Source organism: Eurypyga helias, unplaced genomic scaffold, assembly GCF_000690775.1.
Source record: "Eurypyga helias isolate BGI_N326 unplaced genomic scaffold, ASM69077v1 scaffold2914, whole genome shotgun sequence".
Taxonomy (NCBI): domain Eukaryota; kingdom Metazoa; phylum Chordata; class Aves; order Eurypygiformes; family Eurypygidae; genus Eurypyga; species Eurypyga helias.
This window is the reverse complement of record NW_010246635.1, coordinates 25,813-48,247: the sequence shown is the minus strand read 5'-3', so window position 1 is coordinate 48,247 and position 22,435 is coordinate 25,813. Positions and strand designations below refer to the sequence as shown.

Genomic DNA, 22,435 nt, shown 5'->3' with positions numbered 1-22,435 from the left:
ACACCCTTCTTCCGGACACGACAGAAAACAATAATTTGTATTATTAATGGCATGTCACTAACGCTCCCTGCTTCTAAAATGCTATGCAAAGCACATAGCGTGGAACATCGGCTTGCTGCCAAGTATTTTTTCAATATCCTGTATAGCATGGTAGAATCACGTAGGTTGGAAAAGACCTTAAAGGTCATCAAGGCCAACTGTAAACTTAACTCTGCCAAGTCCACTGCTAAACCATATCTCTACCTGCCACATCCACGTGTCTTTTAACTACCTTCAGGGATGGTGACTCCCCCACTTCCCTGGGCAGCCTTTTCCAGTGCACAAGTGGATTTCTCCCACTCCACTTATCTCAGGTAGGAGTGCTCTTACCTTATCTTACAGCCTGTAACTTCTTTTCAGGACATGAAGTGTTTTCCTCAGAAAAAGGAAACATCTTTTTTGAGCTGTGTTCTTTCCTTCTTGGTGTCAGTGGCAAGGCTCTTTACATTAAGTGGTACAGGTGTATGATAAAATTATTTTCTATTACTTTGTCTTTCAAGGAGAAAATACTAGCATACCATTAAGAAAAACCTAATTTTAAAGTCAGAATGAGTTGAAAGCCAATACTGCCCTTGCCCCTTACGCGTGTCTTGAGGACAGCTTATGGTGGTGCACCTAACTCTTCAGCTTTCTGTGATGTGAGGTCACTTCCAGCAGGGTCTTGCCTTGACAGCTCCCCTGTCAAACTGAACAGAGATCGAGGGAGCTCTCTGGGTGAAGGTGATGATACACAGTATAGGCAGTGAAGCTGGTTTGTTTGTGGAATCACCTCTAGCTTTGGGTCAAAGACACATGATCAAAAGTGCACCTTTGCTAGTCATAGTACCTCTTGTGTAGCGATTCCATGTGTGCGGTGCTTACTGCGTTGAAGTGAACGCAGTTGTCTGGCGTTACTGCTGCAGGGGTTTACAGTACAAAGGGGTGATGGACAGGAAGAACTGTATCTGTCAGCCTGTTTGCCTGCAATCTTCAGTTCGCTGTAAGCAAGTGGCGGGTGTCTAGAGTGTGACTGGAGTGGACAGGATTTTACAGGGCTGGCTAACAGGAGTTGTGCATGCCTATAGGGAGAGAAGGGATTAATTTTGGCAGTGTTTATTTCATAACCATCTAAGTTGTTTCCTTTAGTAACTCCCTTCTTACTCAGAATGTTACAAAGGGAAAGGTGAAGACTGGAAGCCTATGTCAAAGGAAAGGGGGAGGCTAGGGAGACTTTGCAAGGAGAAAACATGAAACAGCTTTTGGTCAGCAATCAGAGCTGGCTCAGGGTCTGTGCTTGCTAGAAACTGCTTTTTCTGTTATCCATGTTAACTGCTTGTGAAAACTGTTATTCCATCGTTGCTGTACTGTGCTGCACTGTGCCATGTTCCAATGGCTGACCTCCATGGAAGAAGTCAAGGATGGACCTGTATATTTCTTGTATATAGCTTTTACAAGCGTCTACCTGTCTTTTCTTCCCTCCTCCCTGAGAGCTTTGTAAAGCAGCATATTTTATGATCACACCACAACTAACCATCATAAAGCTGGCAGTGCCTACAGTGAGTTTCAGGAGGAAAAAAATGGATTGGGACTACTTGGCAGAAGAGTATCTGTTATGTGGCAAAACACTGTGTGTGGGATCTGTGAAATAAACTATATTATCACAGCGTTCATATTTGATTAGGTATGATTAGTGCAACAGTGCTATTAGCTCTGTGCGTTAATTCTTGTAATTGTGCTTTTCAGATCAGCAGATGCAAAACTTACCAAATCAGTGTGTCAGTGCTTGAAAAGTTGTGTCAAGGAATTTAGCAAACAGACCAGGGAGGAGGGATGAGTACGCAGTTTATCACCTGGGAAGTGTTGTTAGGCTGACAACAGTGTGTAACAGATAGGTGAGCTATTCCTGCAAGATGTGCCATGGGTTACTGAGTTCAAGGCATCCTCTAAAGAGTTACAAACGTAGTTACAGTTGAGCAGTGTACTGTATCACTGTCTGGCACTTTCTACTGTGTATGCTCCTTTTCATTTTAAACTGGTCCCTGCTGGTTTAACTGAGTGGGATTCCTCCGCCTCAGCCCTCCCCCAGCCTTTTTAATGTGTATTGTCCATAGGTTCCAGCAGCACTGCATGGATACTCCCATATGAAAACGGAATGATTAGGTGGGATGGATAATATAAGGATGAAACCATTGTGTGTATTGTTGAAAAATATCCGGCAGCAATTTTCTGTGATTTTCTTTAACATTCGGCTCAGAAGGCTACTAATCCAGTCCTGACATTTCAGAAAAGTACTCAAGCAATAATCAGCCTTTTCTCTGCAAAATGCTTCCATGGTTGGAAAAAGCTTATGTACAGATCTTCTCTGTAACCCAAGAACACTTTTGAGAGAGAGGAGGAATTATAGGCAAGTTATGCAAATGATATACATGATTTTTGCAAGTAGCTTGTTAAAATATTGGTGAATTCTTAGTTTTTTCTTCTTTGTGTTCCAACCTGGCTATTACTACTTGAATTCTGCGAATGGGAGCAGTGAAAGTTTTATTGCAGGTGGCCTATAAACAGAGTACTCCTGCACTAGGTTGTGAATAAAGATGGCAGTTGTGTAATGAAGGAGTTTGTCACTGACTGCTAAAAGACGAGAAGTTAAATGAATGGCTGACAATGTAAATGCAATTACTGGACATGTTACTTAGAAAATCCTTGCCGTTGATACCAGATCCACACTCGCCGTATGTGAAGGGAACTTCTCTTCATCTCTCCTAAGTGTCACTCATTTCTGATGCTGGCAGGGTCTAGTCTTTGAAACAGAACAGATCTGCTAGTGAGCCTAATATTAAGATATAATAAAACCAGAGAAAATGAAATTATACTAGAGGAAAGCAGGGGACCTAAAGTTACACAGGATTTTTCCCTGCATTGTTCTGTTACCCTTTTTTGGTGTGTTTACTTGGTGTGACCATTAGCTGCCATGCACTGGAGCCTTGCACAAGTAAGAGGGAGCCACTTTCTGTCCTTCCATGGGGCTCGCTGCAGTGCTGCTGTAGAGAGACGAGTAGGTGCAGAGTGAGAGGAGCTTGTGTTGTCCTGCTCATTTCCAGGGAATGTTGTTTCACGGGGAATTGTACTAGTTGTGCCGACTCACTGATGGAGGTTTTTCACTTACCAAGAGTTTTTGGCTTAGCCCTTGAATTCTGGGCAGTTGTCTCCAGAAATGCTGTGCGTGAGGTTTGCTCATTGCAATCGTACTACTTGTGCTAATGTGATGGTTTTTGTTTTTCTCTCTCCCTCTTGATTTAGATGAGACATCCTTGGAGCAGCAAAATTTTTCCTTTTTCTCAATGGACTCAAAGGTGCACCAAAGCATATCAGGCAGCAGGACACAAATGGCCTTAGCAAAAAGTACTTTGGAGTCCCAAGAAAGTAATTTCCTTCGAACAGTTTTGTCATCAGTTACCACTCCCTTGGATGTGACTTTATTTAACCCAGAAGAAACGGTGAGGATTTCGGAAGGGAGAAGTACGCCGCTGGTAGATGCCTCCGTAACAAGCAATGAGGCGTTCTTAAGTGACGGTGAATTCGTTAGCTCATTTCCAAAGGCACAGTGGACTCCTCCCCTGAAGTCTTTTGCAGCTTTAACAGATCATCACTCAGTTAATACGGTAGAGCCACCAAGAGAAATTTTAGAAACACTGTTGCTAACCCCTTTGTTACCTGAGCTTTTTTCGCCATATGGTATCTCAAAAACAGCACAGCAAAAGACTCTAAGGAGCGCTGTCCCTGAACACAGTAACGCTCTTACAGAATTGAAGCCTTTTGTACCAGATAGTGAAATGCTAACTGCAAGCAAAGACTTGCCATTGCACCCTCCAAATACAGCTATTTATTTCGCTTCCATTCCTTCAGAGGCAGGAGTTGCGGAGCAGGAAAACATAAATGCAAGTTTAACAGCTCTGCCTTTTGGGCCTGCTTCGGAAGGGTTGCCTCTTCATCCTGAGCGGCTGGATAAAAGTCGCCCTGCGTCCCCAGATGCTACAGCACAAAGTGCAGATCTGTATGGTGATGTTTACACCGACGTGAGTACCAGGGCAGCAGAAACTCTTGGTGTAAGGCCCTACCCCAGTCCAAGCAGTCCAAGCATTCCCTGGGTCACGCCAACTTCAGCAGCCACTGCTGAGCTTGCTTTGTTCCCTACTAGTCTTCCACCGACGTCTTACCCCCTTCACTCAGCTGCCATTCCCACAGACTCTGATATGGTTCTTAATGCCAGCCTGTTTACATCTGAATTCTCCAGGACAACACCAAATTTGCTTGCTAGTTCAGAAATACCAAGTCAATCAGAGCTTGTGAGTGAGCTCACGAGTCCAGTGCCTTTCACGAGATCATACAGTTCTTGTCTGTATTGTGACTCAGTTTCACTTCTGCCAGAAGCAGGCTTTTCCCCAGAAAATGATGTGGGCTCAGGCGATTATCTTGAAACTTTGTCTATCAAAGCCTCTGAAGTACAAGGCATAACTCCATTTACAACTATAATTGCTGACGGGTATGAATTAGATGAGCCTACACCTGATGTTTTTGATACTACTTTTCCATCAAGACCAGTTGTTTCATTTTCTTCAAGATTTGCAGAAACCCCCGATTCAAGCACGTTTTTATTAAGCACTGCGGACGCTGTCCTTGACACTAGAACACCTATAACAATTTCTCCTTCCTACTACCAGCTCCCTGGAGAACCATCACTGAACATTTCTGCCCAGTTTTCCCTTCCTGTTCTGGAAACAGTTTTGGTGACACCAAGCACTCACGTAGAACTTCCTCGTGCCACCACTGTCCTGCTTGACTCTCCGTTCATCCCGAATGAGTCGGTAGCATCGTTTGCAGTTGGCCGTACAACTTTGCTGGAGTCACTAGAATTAATGCCATCAGAATCTGTAGTTTTGCTTGACAAGACATCTACAAGGGAAGAACAGTCTTTAAATAACTCAGAATTTCCATCCAGTCTTTTATCAACACCATTTCTTATTGAACCCAGCTACTTGTCTTTATCATCAGCCATGCTAAGTTCTTACTCTGTCGTGCAAGGTGATTTATCAACATTCTTACCTCAGACCTTGTTGACTGGGACATCAGTACTTTCTGAGGATGTTTCCAGCTGGGAGTTAGGTGCTGCTGTCAGCTCTGACACTGACACCGAGGTTTCTCAGTTCCCTCTTGGCCAAACATCACACTTTTATTCAAATGCCTCCTCTGTTCCAGCTGCACATGTTCCTGAAATAACACCGTCATCTGATTTTCACTCAGCGTCGTCTGTGTTTCTGGAAGTGCCCTCAGTATCGGCAGCAAGCTCTGAAGTTGTGTTTACCTCAGCTGTTACAGGAGCTACCTCTCAGCTGGAGCCTTCATTCTCCACCTCTCACCCTGTGGTTCCTGCCCTGGTGCTGCCCACGTCTGACACCTGGACTGTTACCAGCAGCATCTTGCTCAGTGAAACAAGTCTGATCTCTTTGTTTACTACCACTTCAGCAACTCCAGTCTTAAATATGTCTTCATCTCTGCTCTCAACTGCTCTGGGTTCTGATGAGGATATTGGTGCTACAGTTAACCCCACGCTGCTTCTAACATCTCGCAGTGAGGGCAGTGCCCACACAGCCCTTCCTCCCACAGACCCTGACAGCCTGACGCTCCATGCCAACACCAGCAGCGTGATGCCCTCTCCTACAGCATCTCTGTCAGGGACCACGTTGTTTGCTCCCACGCAGCTTCCTCCGACTTCCAGCCCTCCCACTGAAGTTCCAGCAGGAAGCAGCGTAACTGCTGGTACTGATCCGTCAGGTGCTCCCACCACTGTCCCCACGACCACAGCCACTGGTGCCACGGGCAGCCGCGACACGACTGCTGCAGGCAGCCTGGGGACATTCTCCTCCACCCCTTTGGCAACCACTACTCCATCTGACCCTGGGGTCATGACCTCTGGTGTGACCACTACGAGGCAACCCTATGTCTGCGACATCACGGTTCCTGATGCTTACTTAGTCACTGCAGGTAAGAAGTTCTTCCCGGAGAGGGTGGTGAGGCACTGGCACAGGTTGCCCAGAGAAGCTGTGGATGCCCCATCCCTGGAAGTGTCCAAGGCCAGGCTGGATGAGGCTTTGAGCAACCTGGTCTAGTGGAAGGTGTCCCTGCCCATGGCAGGGGGGTTGGAACTAGATGGTCTTTAAGGTCCCTTCCAACCCAAACCATTCTATGTTTCTGTGACCCCCTAGCTAAATTGCAGGTGTTGAATTAGCTAAGTGAACCTTTCAAATAAATATGGTGTAAATTCAGACAAGCAGCTGTAAAGGCATTGATTTATCATTTACTCTTGGAAATAATAGAATTCACTTGAACCAAGTCTGTTGTGACAGTGAGTTACATGTACATTACACTGCACAGGGAATGAAACTGCCTTCTAAAGTTGCTGATGTGTCTGTACAAGTACACTGATACAGAGGCTGGTTTATCATCTCATGGGCTGTAAATGAATGTTACTGTCATGGTACTGTTCTGCCAAACGTTTAAATGTTCTGACTGAGTAAGTTTCTCCTTTCAGTTGTTGCTGCTGTTTGTAAAAACCTGCATGTGAGGTAATGTTGTAATGTGAAAGAGGAGAGTGTTTAAGAAATGTTTGAGTTTCGTTACCATTTTTATAATTTTACCATACTAGCATCTGTTTATATTTTCCCTCCTCCCATACTTACTTCAACTGGATTTGGTGTGTTTGTAACCAGAAAAAGTGATGTTAGTGTGTTTCAAAATTAATTGTCTCAGCATCTGTGTTTGCTTTTTTGGTGTTTTCCTACCTCTTCCTAGCTTGTTAACAAAACAATACCAGCGAACTAATCCAGGGCAGCTGCAGAAGTGCTGCATGTTCTGTGGTAAGCAACGCATTTTGCCCTTAAGATTTACTTGTGATACTCAAAGCAGAATGAGCATAATCTCATCCTCCAGATAGGAAGGTGAGCTATGCTGTTGATGAGGAAGATTTTTTTTTTAAACTTGCCTATAAAACTAGTCAAATTACAAGTTTCTGATGAAAGATAAATGCAGGATGACACCATGACACTTTTCAGTTGTTTCCTTGACTTTAATCACAGTCTCAAGTGTGACTGTAGCAGACATGACATCGTAGGGATGTGAGGTTTTTAAAGCAATTTCTTACTTGGTGAACATCCCTTTCAGTAAGCCATGTCATATTTGTTTATTTTTTAAGAGAAAAGCAGATGCATATTTTCTGTGGCTTTTTTCTGACCTCATCTGCATTCCATGCATTGCCTACAGAACCTTAACTGTGTTACGACAGCAGGCTCATTGTGCGCAGGTCAGACTGAATGTGCTGCCACTTTCAGATCCAGTTTGAATGCCTCGGTGGCTCTTTAGAAGATGCTTTTACTGGAATGCGAAAGACATTAGATATGGAAAAACAAAACGGGAGAGAAAATAAACCTGGAGTTCCTTCAACTTCGTGTACAGTCACTTTTTAGGATACAGTCACACCTTTACCTGTTTCCTTGTCCATCATCTTACCTGTTTGATGCAGTTGACCTCATTGCTTGCTTTTTCATGCATTGCACAATTGAAAATGAAGCTTTGAACCAAAGCCCAAGAGATGAAGCTAAAGTGTATTTACTGACTGACATTAATTTCCAGTGCTGGCCCGAAGAGCTGTTCTACAAAATGTCAGTGAATCCATCAGAGAAGTGCTCAGAGTTCAGTTCAGGCGATCAGTAGAGCTAGAGGTAAGTGGTATGAAGTGTGTACAAGTACTCTTTGATCAATATAATGCAATAGTGGTTTTAGTTCACAGGCTAAAATGGTGATTTATAAACAACCCATGTGGGTTGTTTATAAATATGAGGGGTTTATTCTAACTTAAACGTTAGTCATGGTTTGGTTTTTGCTTGTTTTTTTATTTGAAGTGAATATTACATCAGCTTCTTTACTTTCAGAATGTCATAGTTTTCTAGGACAGACCTTTCTTGGTTTTGCCAGACGTGTGCAAGCAGTGCCTAGCCTCTACTGCTCACCTCCTTTGGCTGGTGAATTGAAACTGAACTGAAAAACTTTCAGCATTCAAAATAGCTGTTTAAAAGTTTTGTTTCTTCTGCTAGCTGATTAATATACTTAGCACCTTAAACAGAACAAAACCCTCTGCACAGCCTTGTGCTATTTCATGTTGGAAGTGAGGCCGTCAGCAGTTGCAGGGAGAGTGGTGGAATCCCAGGTGCAGGATTTGGCAGATGAAAAAGTCAGGGGAGAAAAAAAATCAGGTGTGCAATGGCAAGATGTTATTTTTAAGCCTTCAAATAGGTGTGACTCTTGTCCTTCTGCCACTCACAGGTCTAGGAATTGCTGTGCTCTTGGGTTGTGGTTTTTTTTGAAAGCTTCCTCTGCTTTGAAGTTCACAGTCATCTTCGAACAACATTTCAGTGTTGTTGCCTAACCTCACAGTGAGTGTTTGGTTGAGATGGGATTTAAAGGCTCTATTCCCTGACTTTAAGAGGAAAAGACTGTGAAGGTGGTTTGGGGGTACCTTTGTTGTGTAGTCAGATACTTCAACACTGGAGACAAAATGAAATGTTTTAATGGACTTACTGGAATAGGTGCAGGTTCAGCTGCACTTGCAATTTTTCATGTCTGTGTTTATCCAGTCACGATAGACCAGCACCACATTATTTTACTTTTTTGAGTCAGTGATCTCATTTTCATGATGAAGTTTACTCAAGTAGCAGTTTGAATTTTGAACATAACTTGAGTTTTCCGTGCACGGAATCCTCTGTCTTCTGCTTCCCGTTCTCTACGGGGAAACTTGACAGCTCCTGCTATAATCACTGCACTCGGTAATTAAACAACTCCTGTCTGCTGTTTGAGAATATACCTCTTTACTACTCAGTCAGGATGGGAGCGTTACGAATTACTGCCAAACATCAGCCACGGCGAGCTGCCACTGTAAATTATATTTGTTTAGGTCCTATTAGCAATACCTGCCCATAAGCTTTTTTTAGGGTTTTTTGTAAATAAGCGATTTTTCTTCTGGCTTGTGAATTACATGTTCAGATTGTGCAAACTGGCATAGTCGAGTAGAAGTCAAAAGTTCATGAAGATAGAACTACACTAATTTTCAGTGACCTTATATGTCTCAGCGATATGGAAGCACTTATCCTCTTAACAGTAACAGCAGTAAGACAAAATCTGTTGCTAAATATTTGAAGGTTGATTGGAGCCAACATTTGATATCTTGCTTCTTTATATTTTTGCCCTTTAAATTCCTTCCTTTCATGCCCACTATTGCCTTGTAAAGCTCTCAACAGGATATTTTGGCCCTGAGGCTGCTCAGAAGCAATTGTTTTTATGAATAATGCAGTTAGCCCAGCTCCATTCTTTGCAAATTCTTTTTTATCAAAAGGAAGAAACATCTCTGTGGAATCAGTTATGCTTATTTTATGCTAGAATGCTGCTGTCATATGTGTTCTTTGGGTATGGGTTTTGCACTAAAAATAATCACTAGCAAATGTTTTCACCTCTAACGATGAAGTACTAACAAAACTGTTACTTTAAATAAAGAGCTGTCAAGAGTATTGGCACGTTTAATGGTGACGTAATGCAAAATTTAAAATACAATTTGTCCATATTGCTAAGCTAAGTTAATCAAACAGAGCTGACTTTTGTTAGTCGAGAGTACCCAGGAACCGTGTGTACATTTGCAATTTATGCTAAAGCTGTGCACGTCTGTAAGCTGCTTTTTTACTGTGTCTCCTATTGCAGCTCACAGATGTTGTTCCCTTGGTGTGATGTAATGCACAGTAAATCAGGAGACAGTCTTGTTAACTTTAACTTGGTAGTAATGTATGCTTTAAAAATAAAATCCATGGTAACGGTGGATATAACCACTGCTCACTTTAAATACAAACCAAATTTAACACTGAAAGGAGAATTAAAACTTTTTTTTTACCCATCTTTGAAACTTTGGTCTCTGCTTCTTTATTATTTCAACATTCTGAGTTGTTGAAGTGGAAGAAAACAAAAGGAGGCAGGCTTGAATCCTGCCTAATGAAAAAGACTTTTGTCCATTTTTTTTTTTCTAGTGAAATCCCTTACAGCAAAGTGAGAATAACCTAAAATTTTAAAGTTCTTTCCAGTTGGTCTCAATGTATTGCATCTGCAAAACAATAAGACTCTATTGTTTGAATAAGAGCGATTTTTGTCAGCTTTTTCTAATGTAAACCTTATGACACTCTGTTAAGATCTGTTATGCAATGTTCCCTTGACTTCGCTTTGTTGCACTGGGGTGTGAAATAAAATCGTGTTGGCAGTGCCTCACTGCCAGGACCCCTGGTGCCGTTAAGTTCATGCCAACAGGAAAAACCTTTTTGCCAGCTCAGTTTGTGCTTGGTGATTTTATGATGGCCTGTCCTTAGGGTATTGGTTTCTATAATCCAAACCAATGGATTAAACCCCCTGCCTTCAAAGTTAAGGAGATCAGTTCACTGTCAGGAAGTTAAATACTTACTTTGAAGGTGCCACTTCATGGACTTGCTCTGGCGTCACCGCTGCTGAAATTCTGGCTGGTACCACATAAGTGCATAAAACCAGTGAGAGAATTGTTGTCTTAGGACCTTAATGTGCGTAGAAGCAGAAGCTTTGTTTCATTTTTAAGACCTGTGAGCCTTTGCAGCCCATCTTCAGGAAGTTAAATGCTCTCTGCAGGCTCTTTACAGGATGCTTAATAAGGTGGTGGTGAGGAAATCTGTTGTTTATGCTTTCTACCAGATGTTTACACAACATATTACAGTGGAGTGTAGGCGTGGATTACATTGTAGCAAAGGTGTATCTAATCAAATATTTTATCAATAGCAAATGCTTAGGGAGCATCATAAGGGACAGAGTAAGCATACAGCAGTGTATTCCCCAGATACTCTTCTAGCCTCTAGTAAATCGAGGCTTGAAAACTTTCTGTACTAGAAGCACTCCCTCTTGTGAGGGTGGCCTTGAATGGGATGGGTTGTGTCCTGGGCTCTGCGGAGTTGGATTAGCCGTTGCACTTTGGAGAAGGGATAGCCTAACTTCAGATGGTGTGAGGGTTCTCTGCTCCTGCCAGAGGTTTCTGGTTTCGCTGTGGGAACGGCTCCAAAGTGCACGTGGAGTTTTCTGTGCTGCTCCAGCTTTACGGCCCATCGTGTTAATTTAAGACAGGCATTTGTACTTGTTTACTTTAATAGGCGGCACTCTAAAACGTGGCGGTTCAACAAGGCACTTTGTTAGCATCTGGCTGCCCTGGTAGTAAAGGTGAAACCTCCAAGAGAGGGTTGGATGGACGGCTGGGTTTGTGAAGGGTTAGAGCTGTACCAAGTGGAGCTATTCTCATTCATGAGTCACGAGTCCTGAGCTATCCTCATCTATCCTAGACAACTTTGGAGAACTATCTTGTACTCATCACCGTGCTGGCATGGCTATGTCATTTCTGTCATCAGAACTGGGTTGTAGAAACTGCTGCAGTACCCCAAGCAGAAATAGCTATTGTTTTGACCTGTAGTGGTTTGGGGTAGGTTGCTTTCACTGCATCCATGGTGCAGTGCAACAGGTCAGAGATGGAGACAGCTGGGTTAGCTGTCAGAGGTTTGCTTTCTTGCCTGAAATACCTGACTCTTGTGCAGAAGTATAAGTCACCGTCAAATTATCACTGAGATTTGTAATTCTAATTCCTTTTTCTTGCCTTTTAAGTAGTCTCCTTTGCAGTCATGGACAACTTTCTTTTTGCATGTCTTACCCATTATAACTGCTGTTCCCATTTGACGAACTGAAGCTGCGGAGATCATTTCATCCTGAGATAAAAGGATAAAATTTCAGATAAGAGGAACTAAGAAGAGCTGTGCATATTACTTATATCAAACAAATTTGAGTTCTGTGGCTCTAAATTAATTTAAAATAAAAGCTGTGAGCAGCACATATTTGTGGACTAAGAAGGAAAAAAGGAATAATGAGCAGCTTAGATTATTTTTTCATTTCTTCCTGCTACTGCGGTATTTTCTTTTGGTGAAGATGATCTCTTTGAAAATACGTGTTTTTTAGAGGACAGGAAAGAGCTGCTTGATGTCTCGTTTAAACAGCAATTGCCATCATTTTACACTGTTGGAGAAATACCAGTAAGAAACGTGTGGGTCACAATTTAAGTAGCACTGTGTTTTTCTGTATGGCTGATCCTGAAGCTGAGGATATCTAACATCCTTTCACCAGCACAGAGCCTGCAAGGTGCTACATCCCTTCATCTAAGAGATGTGCATTTATCAGAACCTGTGTGTCTCTGGTTTAGGTTAGTTTTTTATTTGTGAGGCCATCATGCTCGATGTCTTAAAATATTTTAGTGTAAATATCTTAGGCAAATAAAGCAAACTGGGGGAGTAAACCAAAGGGGGAAAAGTAGTGCTGGGGAGACAGATGTCCTTGATATAGAGAGTATTTCTCTGAAGTGGAGAAGACACTGCAATATGTTTAAATAAATAAAAGCCTTCAGTTTGTTTTTACTTAGGTGACAGAGAAATTGGGGGTAAGAGTGTCTGCATGGAAACGTTCACCTAGGCTTATATTTAACTTACAATCTCATTTCTTTTACATAATGACTCCAGCTCCTCAGGGTCTTCAGGAAGACTTAAAGTCAGTGAATTGGAAGAGGGAAATTGTAATTGTGGTAACTGTGCTGAAATAAGCAGCTAGAAGCCTCCTCTGGCATTTCTGAGTGTGAAAATTGTGTCCATAAACCACAGGTTACGTGTATTTTGCTTCTTGTGTATCACATGTGAATGGTAGGGGATGTATTTGCTATGCAGTATATGACTGAAATGCAGAAGCTGTGCAGGCGGTTCAGTAAGTAAACAGCAATTTTAGACAGGAACTCATGTACTCCAGGGAAATGCAGGCGAGGGGGAGTGCTACTATGCTGGGATGTGGTAAATCAGGAAGTGTTGAGATTGGGGTGTTGGACTGAAGATTGTAGTAGGTGCGCCTAGCACAGGGGAGGTGCCTCTCTGCTCTGGAGCAGAGGGTGTGAGGCACAGCACTGTCAGAGTTTATGCTTCTGCTCTCTCTCTGAAAAACAAAGGTTGCATTTTCCTACCTCTTGATGATGTGTCTTTGAAATGTGTGAGACTATGCAGTTCTAAAGTGTTGCCAAATTTCGCATAGAAGATTTAAAAAAAAAAAAAAATTCTTTCTTTTTTTTTGTAGGTTTATAAAATTTCCCCCAAATTTGCTTTCTTGGTGACATCAGGTCCTTTTGTTTACACGGCAGTAGCTGTCATAAATGTCCTTGTGAACAGCAGTCTTCTTCGTGGTGAGGCCCCCCTGATCCTCTCACTGCATCCTTCTTTCACGGTGCCAGATAACAGATTCCAAGTTCAGACAGGTGAGTTTTTCCTAGCATGAGGAGGAGGAGACAGAGCTTTGTATTGATTAACACTTCTGCACGTGTGATTAAGTATGCAAGGTCAAGCCAAAACCCTGCGCTCTACTGCTAGGGATCTTAATTCTTGATTGTTAGTGAAATACTTGCCGGATCTGTGGTTGAGAGATGATGAGTTGTAGACAGTGAACCCCACAATTTCATTATTTTTTCAGAAAATTTTTTTTTGCATGTCACAGAATAGGTGTGCTCTTTCTCTTGTTCCAGATGGTGAAAAGAGGGAAAAAATCAGTGAAACATTTACTCATAAATACAGTGTGGTTACTTTATAATGCTTGAGTCAAGTTTCAAATTATGTTTATCTTTTTAGAAAAAAAATTATGTCATTCTTTTTAGAATTCTCATAATGTAGGAGGATTGGTGAGTAGGAGGATTGATTACTCATCTATAATGTGAGCAGAAGGATTGCTCATGTAGTACTCAGCTTTCCATGGCTGCTGTATGGCAGCGGTTTAGGTGAAGTCCATGACTACTAATAATCTAAAGCAAAATATTACCCTTGTAATAGGTTTTGAGTCAGTGATATCATCTAACATTTTCCTTCAGGTGCTATTTACATAGCAAAACCACCTGCCTGGTTGGTTGACTATGTAACGAGGTAGTGACAGGACTGAGTATATAGGCAGAGTTAATTGATGTCAGACATAGGTACTTTTGCTCAGGTATGTTTCACGTGTTGTTTCTGCTTTGTTAATAACTGATCGCTGCTTTAATCGTGCAGGTGTGATGTCTTTTTCCACTGCTTAATACTGTTATACAGATAGACAGGAGATATTTTTCTGTTACTCTGCCTCGTATAACGTTGTTGTTAGGGTCTGTAACATAATCATAGCATTCTTTTGGGTAAGACTATATCAGGAAGTCCACAGATGTGCATGTAGTTAAGGTCTGTGTGCGTGCTTATGTTTCCTCCACACCCACTCTTTATCCCCTGTGCTCGGTCTTTCTCTCCTGAGAAAGACTTTAAAGTGTACGTATCCAGATTTAAAAGATCGTTTTCTAAGTAGGTGTTTTGAAAGTGTTAGAGTGATACTGATGTGTATTAATGGACCCAATATGTGGTCTTTTAGACAAGCTAATTACTCCATTTCAGTCTACAAGAAAAAGGTATTTGTGGCTTTTTTCCTTAAGATTTTCACCGATGTGTTGGGTACTAAGATTGTGGAGTGGCTGATGGAGTGATCAAGTCCTGTAAAATTAGCTACATGTATGTAGTGAAGGTCTTTCAGTATGCAAGAGGAAACAGTGGGTATTTTCTCACTAATATCTTTGAGTAAGTTAATTACTGCTGCAAGAGATATTAATGAGTAAAGTACTTACTGCACCAACACAGAATTAATTTTTCAACTGTATTTTTACCCAGTGTTTCACTGAATATGTCCTGAATTCCATGAGAAAGTGATAGCTCTGTGGGTTTTCTTGCCGGTTTTGTTCTCTCTCATGGAAGTACTTGTCTGTAGGAATAATATGTACCTTTTGCCTCCAGTGCTTCAGTTTGTGCCTCGGAACATTGACGTTGGGTTCTGCAACTTTAGCCGGCGCATTGAGAAAGGGCTGACGATGGCGTTCATGGAAGTGAGTAAACACCAGGAGTTCCACAACTTCACTGTGCAGGTAAGATGGTTAGCACGCTTTCTGTCTGTCCCTCTTTCCCCTCACCTTTGGTTGTCCTGTGTTCCGTCCAGCCAGTAGAATGAGTTTGGTGTTCACTGGCTATCACTTGCCATATAGATCACGTAGAACTATGAGGCTTTGTCATGAAGTTAGGATTTCTGCCCCCTGTAAAATAATATGGTTTCAAGCTTTTTGAAAAAATGATCCAAGATGATGATATATATTGAAAAGCATTATTGAATATAAGAGAGTTTATACTTTTCATGTAAAGGTTGCCCCAACCCTTACAAAATCATTCCCATCAGATTTTACTATTAGAGTAGCGTGTGGGTAGGATATTTTTCTTGGAAGACAACTTTCAGGTCTTATTGCCGATCAGGGGATCCTATCAGGGAATATAGGACCTATATGCACTCTGCTATGTGAGCAAACATGCTAGTTGCTTCTGTGGTCTAGAAATACTTACAGCAGTATATGATGTCCCTGGCAGCTGCTGCTGGAACTTCGCATATGAAATATATTGCCTATGTGCTGGGTATTGAATCACATAGCAGAGTTTAAAATTCCCTGGAAAGTCAGTAATTCATCTTAATGAGACCAACTCATTAAATTCTTAAATTTCAGCTAGCTTTGTTGTAATACCAAAATTAGTAAAAATTTTATAATGTTCTTTAACGGGCACCGTAAATGCCCACCTGTGGTACCCTAAAATAAAATCATAGCAGGAAAAATGCCATAAACTTTATAGTACATAAAGACCTATATAGTACGTGTAGTAAAGTGCTTGGTACTGAATGACACAATGTGACTGGATGGACTGAAGACAGAACATGCAAAACAATATATTGGACTATCAGCTTAGCAAATTTTTATTTTAAATACTTGCTTACTGTCTGGAAGAGGTTTGTCTGCATGAACACAGTTGCTGTGTAAACTGGTGCCAAAATAAGGCTTTTAACCAGTGGTAGGGTGTGGGCATGCATGATACAGGAGGTTTTGACCAAGAATACATCCATTTTCATAACATTTCTTTACCATGTCTCTTCCTGTCTTTTCCACAGAGTTTGGTATTCATCTAAGATTTTTTTATTGGTAGATTTGTTTTGCTGATTCTCTTTAAGTGGTTTTATTGTCTTTTTCTGGACTGTGGTTTTCAGATCATTCTGGATTATGAATGAGCTTAAAGGATAACTCTGAGAAGAGGAATTCACATGTAACTTTGGTTCAGCCTGCTGAGGCTCATAAGAGGCAATCTGGAATAGATGTTCCTCTGTTTTGATGTGGATTGTCTCCCCCTTCATATTAGGGGTTAAAAAAAAAAAATCTGTCAAGGAATGAATAGAAGTGCCAGTGATTTGATTTTGCTAACCCTGCTTCAATCTTGTCTTTTCAGATACTGAATATAACTCTGAGCAGGCCTGGGATAGCATTTCGGCAAGGCCCTGTGAGCATTGTTTTTGCCATCCGAGACAGATACGGTTTTCTAAATGGGTCCGAAGTCAGTGAGCAGCTAAGAAACTTGTCCGTGGTGGAATTCAGCTTCTATCTGGGCTTTCCTGTGCTGCAGATTGCTGAACGTGAGTACTTGCTGCTTGTCAAGAGTGCAAGACACTTCGTATTTTTTTCCTCTCTATAATTTTAATTTTGTGCCTAAGTGATAATGCTGTTTCAAGTACCTGACTTGTATCATGAATTCTGATGGCTTTTGTCGTCATTCTTTCCGTTTGCGTCAGGTCAGTTGCGCTTAACCTGATTTTGTTAGTCAGCTAGCCCAGGTTAAAAACCAAGTCACTTAGCTCAATATTGCTGTGAAGTGAAACCCAAGATGTAGCTCTGTGGTTATGTCTGCAGGGGCCTTTGCTGCTTCTCAGCAGGGTTTGCTGCCTTGGGCTTTGCGTTGCACTTAACTGTGGCTCTGACTTGTGAGAAGCATGGGACACTGGCAACGTAAGCTTATATTTGCCCATATAGTCTATCTGGGTTATCTGTTAGTCAGCAGCAGTGCTTTTTTGAGTAGTGTGTTATCTTTTAGGGTATTAATTTTTTAGTGTATCTCTTGCTTCTTACGTACAGCTTGCATTGCAAGTCATTTTTTCCAGTCTGTGGCCACCGTAAACTCAGATTAATGGGAACTGCCTGCATGGCAGAGTTTGCTTGACATCCAGCCTTTACAACTTATGTTTGGTTAGATTTTTCGGATTACCTCAGTCTCATAAATAGACCAAGTTTCTAAACACCACACTTATCCTTGTACACTAATGGATTGTTCACGACAGAAATGACTCATGAATGTAAGCAAGTTACTCAGTCCATTAATTCCCTGTTTCTCCTGTCTCACTGTGCCTTCCAATGCAGATTTTTAATTTTCTGAGTTATTTTTGTGAGCCGCATAGGTGTGTAACACCTGATACAGTGATACCTGCTATACAATTAAACATCTAGTGGAAAATCAGGCCTAATGGTAGCTGCTGTTCATTCTGCAGCTGTGCGGTCGTATGTCAATGAAGGTACCATAAAGAGGGTGACTGTCAACAGAAGTTCTTCTCCATAGCACCTTACATTTATGTAGGTTTAAATGTACTAATTTTTTTGAAGCTTTGTTTTAATTTTTAAGCATTTTTTAACCCTCTGCTCCAATAATCAATTAAAAAAAATGTACAAGGTGGTTGGCTCATTTTCTTTAAACACTTCTGCTGTCGTTTGGTCTCACATAGGCTCTACCTGTGCAGTGGTAGCTGTAATTGAGCTGGGACCAAAAGCCTTGAGAATCCCTGTCTGTAGATGACCAAGATTTCTTTTCTTCCTTGTGAGGCCACAGGACTTCTCAGGTTGCAGGCTGTGGTCTTTGTCTCTTACTGCAAATTAAATGTTGCTTTTGTCTTGATTGCTTGAAAGACATGTCTCTTTACTCTGTGTCATCTCTTTTGCCCTAGAGTTTAACTTAGTCTCTTGCATAATATTTTTGGTGTTGTGGGGCATCTTTGGTTTTTTTTTTTCCTGTGATGTATGTACATCTGGTCCTAAAGTTTTTAGTTTTGTCCACGTATTCTGCATTGGTATTTGTAGTGAATTTGCAGGTTGCCCCTTGCTGAGAATCCATCTTGTGGATTGTGCGATGGAGCCACAGTGCAATTAAATGACAACAGGATTTATACCTCGACCAGTGTATCCTGAAAGTCAGGCTGGTCATAGGGGAAAACAATCTTACTAAACATGCATGTACACTGCTCTCCTTATTGTGCTTTCCTGGTGGAACGTAGGAAGTTTGAAGGTCATATCTTCATTGCTCCATAGCAGGAGGTCTCCCTGTGTTACCTGCATGCTTACAGTGCTTGGCCAGTGGGGCTGATGCCGGTGGAGCTCGGTGGTAGCTCACGTGTTAATGAGAAAGTCATGCAAAGTAGAGTGAGAGGCGAGGTCAGGCAGTGCCTTTGGAACGAGGTCCCGTTTGGATTTCTTCTCTTTTCCTGACCACTCTAAGGTTTGCAGTGAAGCAATGTAGATGTTGGCTGTTGAGGCCTGGCAGATGTGGTCTCTGTTATGTCTGAGCCTGTGGGTGAGTTAATTCAATAACTGTGTTTCTGAAGATTTATCTGCTGGCAACTTTAAACAAGTATTCCAACAGCATGGTAATTTCTTTCCCGCAAATTCCAGCACAGATCTTGAGACTTGAAACACAGAATTATTCTTCCTCCCCTCACATCCACCAAATCTCCCAAATAGTACCAAAACTCGAATCTCCAAACAAACCCTTAGTGTAGGAAGGCAGAGTTACTCATCAGTGGTGACTAAGTCTGTCATGATAGACACTTTCTTCCACGGTTCTCCTGTTTGGAGCTCTTGAAAAATGCTGTTTCTTTGGTGCACATCCCCAGTAGCGGGGATGATGACAGCTGAACAAGCTGTGTATACCCCCATGCCTTCAGTGACCCCACCTCACTGCTGCCATAGTATATTGGATGAATGTTGCCAACAGAACATAGCACTTGCCTCGGAGAGCTTAGCCAGAGTGTGGTGGTGGTGATGTCTCTGACAGAGAAATTTGGAAGATGACGTTCAAATTTGTATAGATTGAATTTTCAAAATATATGATGTCTCATTAGATGTATTTTATTTGTTTTAATAAATCAAGTTAAAATAAATATTAAATTTCAATTTAGTCATTTAGAATTTTTAGGAACAATGTGATCTTCCCAAAGTTCACAGTGTAGAAAACATGAGGATTTGCTGGATATGGTGCCCTAAATCAAGGAGCAACTGGGCAGCATTTGACTTGCTGGCCTCTAGAGGAACTCCGTATTTACTGTCGATTGAGCCCACTGCAGGACAGCTGGGTTTGCTTTGAACTGGGCTGGCGTGGTCTCAGTAGTGCTTCGGCAGGTTTGCAGTCGCCGTCTTGGAACACCAGGCATGGTACGACTGGGTAAGTCAGCAGAGTGGGAAGAGTTTCTCAGCTTGTTAGAGCTACGCATCCCGTCTGTCAGCCAGTACAGTAATGGATGTAGCTCATAGGCTTTTATAAGCGAGGCAACCACATTCCGTTATTTTTAGCTTTTTCTACAGTTTTTTGCGTTGTTGCTATGACTGTATTTTTGAGCCAAAAGATTTTTAGATCTTTAGTATTCAAAGACAGAAATAATGCCCAAAGGCTCAGCAGCATCGGGCAGATCCTTCTTGAGACATCTTACTCAGCAGTCTGTTGAGGATGCCCAACAGCCAGATCCGCATAGCTGCTTTGGCAGGAAAATGCCGAAGAGCGCTTGTTTTCTAGGCTCTCTCTGCTTTCATGCTGTCCCTCGGTCTAGAGGGGAGTCGTAGCAGGGGAGGTGTTGTGAAGGCCTTCCTCAGACAGGTAGCTGCTTTGCTCTGTGGAAATTATTATGCAACCCTCTGTTTTTCAATGTGAATTTTGGGAGGAATTTTTTTATATTCATATATTTACACTTAAACAATTTATATATAAATAGTAACATGTGTAAATTGTTTATACATAAATATGAAATGTTCCTTGCCATACTATTCTGTGCCAGCTGTGCCTTAGTTTTCAGGCATGGTGACAGACTACTGGTAATGATTTTTATTCCTCCTCCCACCCGCCCACCTGAGGGCTCTGTATATGGTTTTCTAAGTTTTATAGTCTGCATCTGAAGAAAATTAACTGATTTGTAGGTGAGCCAAGCTGTCAGGAGGTTGAAGTTGATTCATAGTAAGGAAAAGCTACTTGTGTAGTATCACTGTATCTCAGCACTGTTGAGTGAAGTGAGACCTTGCCTTCAGTATCACAAATACCAGCCGTGTTTGAAGGAATGTCTTTGCTCCCTGCTGCTTGTTCACTTCCACATTGCCTTTCCCACACACAGCTCTTTCACTGGATTTTACACATAACTAATTTGTACTGCTTATACTTTTAAGTGTGTGGGTTGTCCCTGTGCAGTATATCATTAACAACAGGAATGTCAGCTTTTCCCACTCATTTAGAGTCATGGTCAATAGTGGAAGTTGTTAGTTTGGCAGAAAGGGCTGTCCTGTGCAAGCATAGGATGGTTGGAGTGGTCGAACCTGGAAAGTTCCAGCCTTAATTTTCTTTCCCTCATGGACTTCCGGGTGACTTCAGCAACATACATATATTCAAATGTTCTGTTTGCCCCTTCTTGAATGCTTATTTCACATTGTCCACCTTACATCTCACGTTTTAGATTCTAAACTGGTTAGATGGTCGTGAACTACATGTCAGCAGAAAGAAAACCAAGTCTAGTCACAGGTTTTGGGTGCCAGTTTGTTTTAAAAAATAGAAAATAATATATTTAGTATCTCTTTATGGCTGGAAGATTTCTCTGAAGATAGGCAAAGGCTAGTTGTGGACTAGATGAGGAATATTGGCCTTCATGAACTTACCTGAATAAATGTCTTTGGTTTTATTATGGCTTTAAATAGAGAGAATTGCCTTGGGACTTGCTATTTTTTCAGTGCTGTAAGTAGCACTTCGATGGGTGGCATCTATTTCAGATATCTTGGAGGTGTTGCAAGGCCAGTAGGCTAATATAGAATTGTATGATACAGTTAAACTGTGGATATATTTGATATAGAATTGTATGATACAGTTAAAAAACTGTGGATATATTTTACAATTTTTATCTGGATGGATTTTGGATCAGATATTTAAAGATGCAGTGTGTTACTGTTGCCTGCACCCCAGAATTTTCAAGGAATCTTGTCATTTGATGCCTTCTCATTCCAAATATTGCATTCCCTCCGTACTTCCTATTGCTGTTTCTCCATTTAGCAGAAATAAGAACGATCAACATGGTACTGATTCTATCGTGCATGGTCCCACAAGTGTCTATATGAGAGGGTCAGAGAGACCCTTGTTGGAGCACCTGGCGCAGGCCACGTTGCCCGAGTGGCGGGCTTCAGGCTGCTGTCAGGAGGTTTCCGGGTGACTAGGTGACCCTTTGCCTTTTCAGTCGGCGTTGAATCAATGCTGTTACACGGTGTGGTGCTTCAGGGCTGTGTGTTAAAATCTTCTAATGATGATAGCGTCTACTTCATTAACGCATCTAGAGTCATTAGCCGACCAGCCGCAGTCTAACTAATAATTGCATTTTGTCTCTCCAGCTTCCCCCTCAGAATAACAATTAGTTTGTGCTGATTTTAATCGTTAGTTCCAGGGGGCATTAGGAATCTTGCAAATATGATCTTGCTGCAGTGCTGAGACTCCAGCTGAGCTCAGGATCTGGTCACGTTTGTGTTGGTGGAACGTGAGTGACCTATGGAATAAGAGTTGGAGCCTGGATTTTCCGACTCCGGAGCATGGTATCAGTTGCAGAAGTGTCCATTTCATGCATTCTTTGTCAGGTTTTAGAACTCAGCCTTAGTTGCCAAAGAACACAGCACATCTTCCTTTTCAATTTCAAGATTTTCTGCTCAAGTTGTTTTATTTTTAAATTCCATTAATTCTGTGAAAAGTTTAAGTGAATATCATCCAGCAATTTGCATGAATTAAATCATTTTCAAGTACTAATTAGAAAAAGTGCGAAGAGCGCATGAAGTATTGAGGCAAAACATGATTTTGGTTTAAAAGAAGAAAAAGCTTACGACTGCTAGCAGTTCAAAGTTTTATGGCCATTGGAAGGTTTTTGATTTTCTTATCTTGCTTTTTCCATGCTTTGGAAAAACAACAGATGCAGTTTAGCTTATGCTGTTTTGTTCAGGTTGTATTTCTAAGTTGGAGTAAACAATTGCATGACCAGAGTAAATAGAACTCCAATCTGAAAGCTACGATCAGAGAATCATGTAGCAGGATGCCAGAAATAA

General features: G+C 41.6%; 1 protein-coding gene across 1 annotated transcript in view; it reads left to right on the top strand.

Moving 5' to 3' along the window:
- Positions 1 to 3,356: 3,356 nt before the first annotated feature.
- Positions 3,357 to 22,435, top strand: part of LOC104508737 (UPF0606 protein KIAA1549-like) — a gene marked incomplete at its 3' end in the record, with an annotated part of 32,885 nt that continues 13,806 nt past the window's right edge. Inside the window, exons 1-5 of the mRNA XM_010150458.1 lie at positions 3,357 to 6,057; positions 7,702 to 7,790; positions 13,273 to 13,450; positions 14,994 to 15,121; positions 16,515 to 16,698. Of these exons, the coding sequence (XP_010148760.1) occupies positions 3,357 to 6,057; positions 7,702 to 7,790; positions 13,273 to 13,450; positions 14,994 to 15,121; positions 16,515 to 16,698 (3,280 nt within the window). The remainder of the gene's footprint in view (positions 6,058 to 7,701; positions 7,791 to 13,272; positions 13,451 to 14,993; positions 15,122 to 16,514; positions 16,699 to 22,435) is intronic.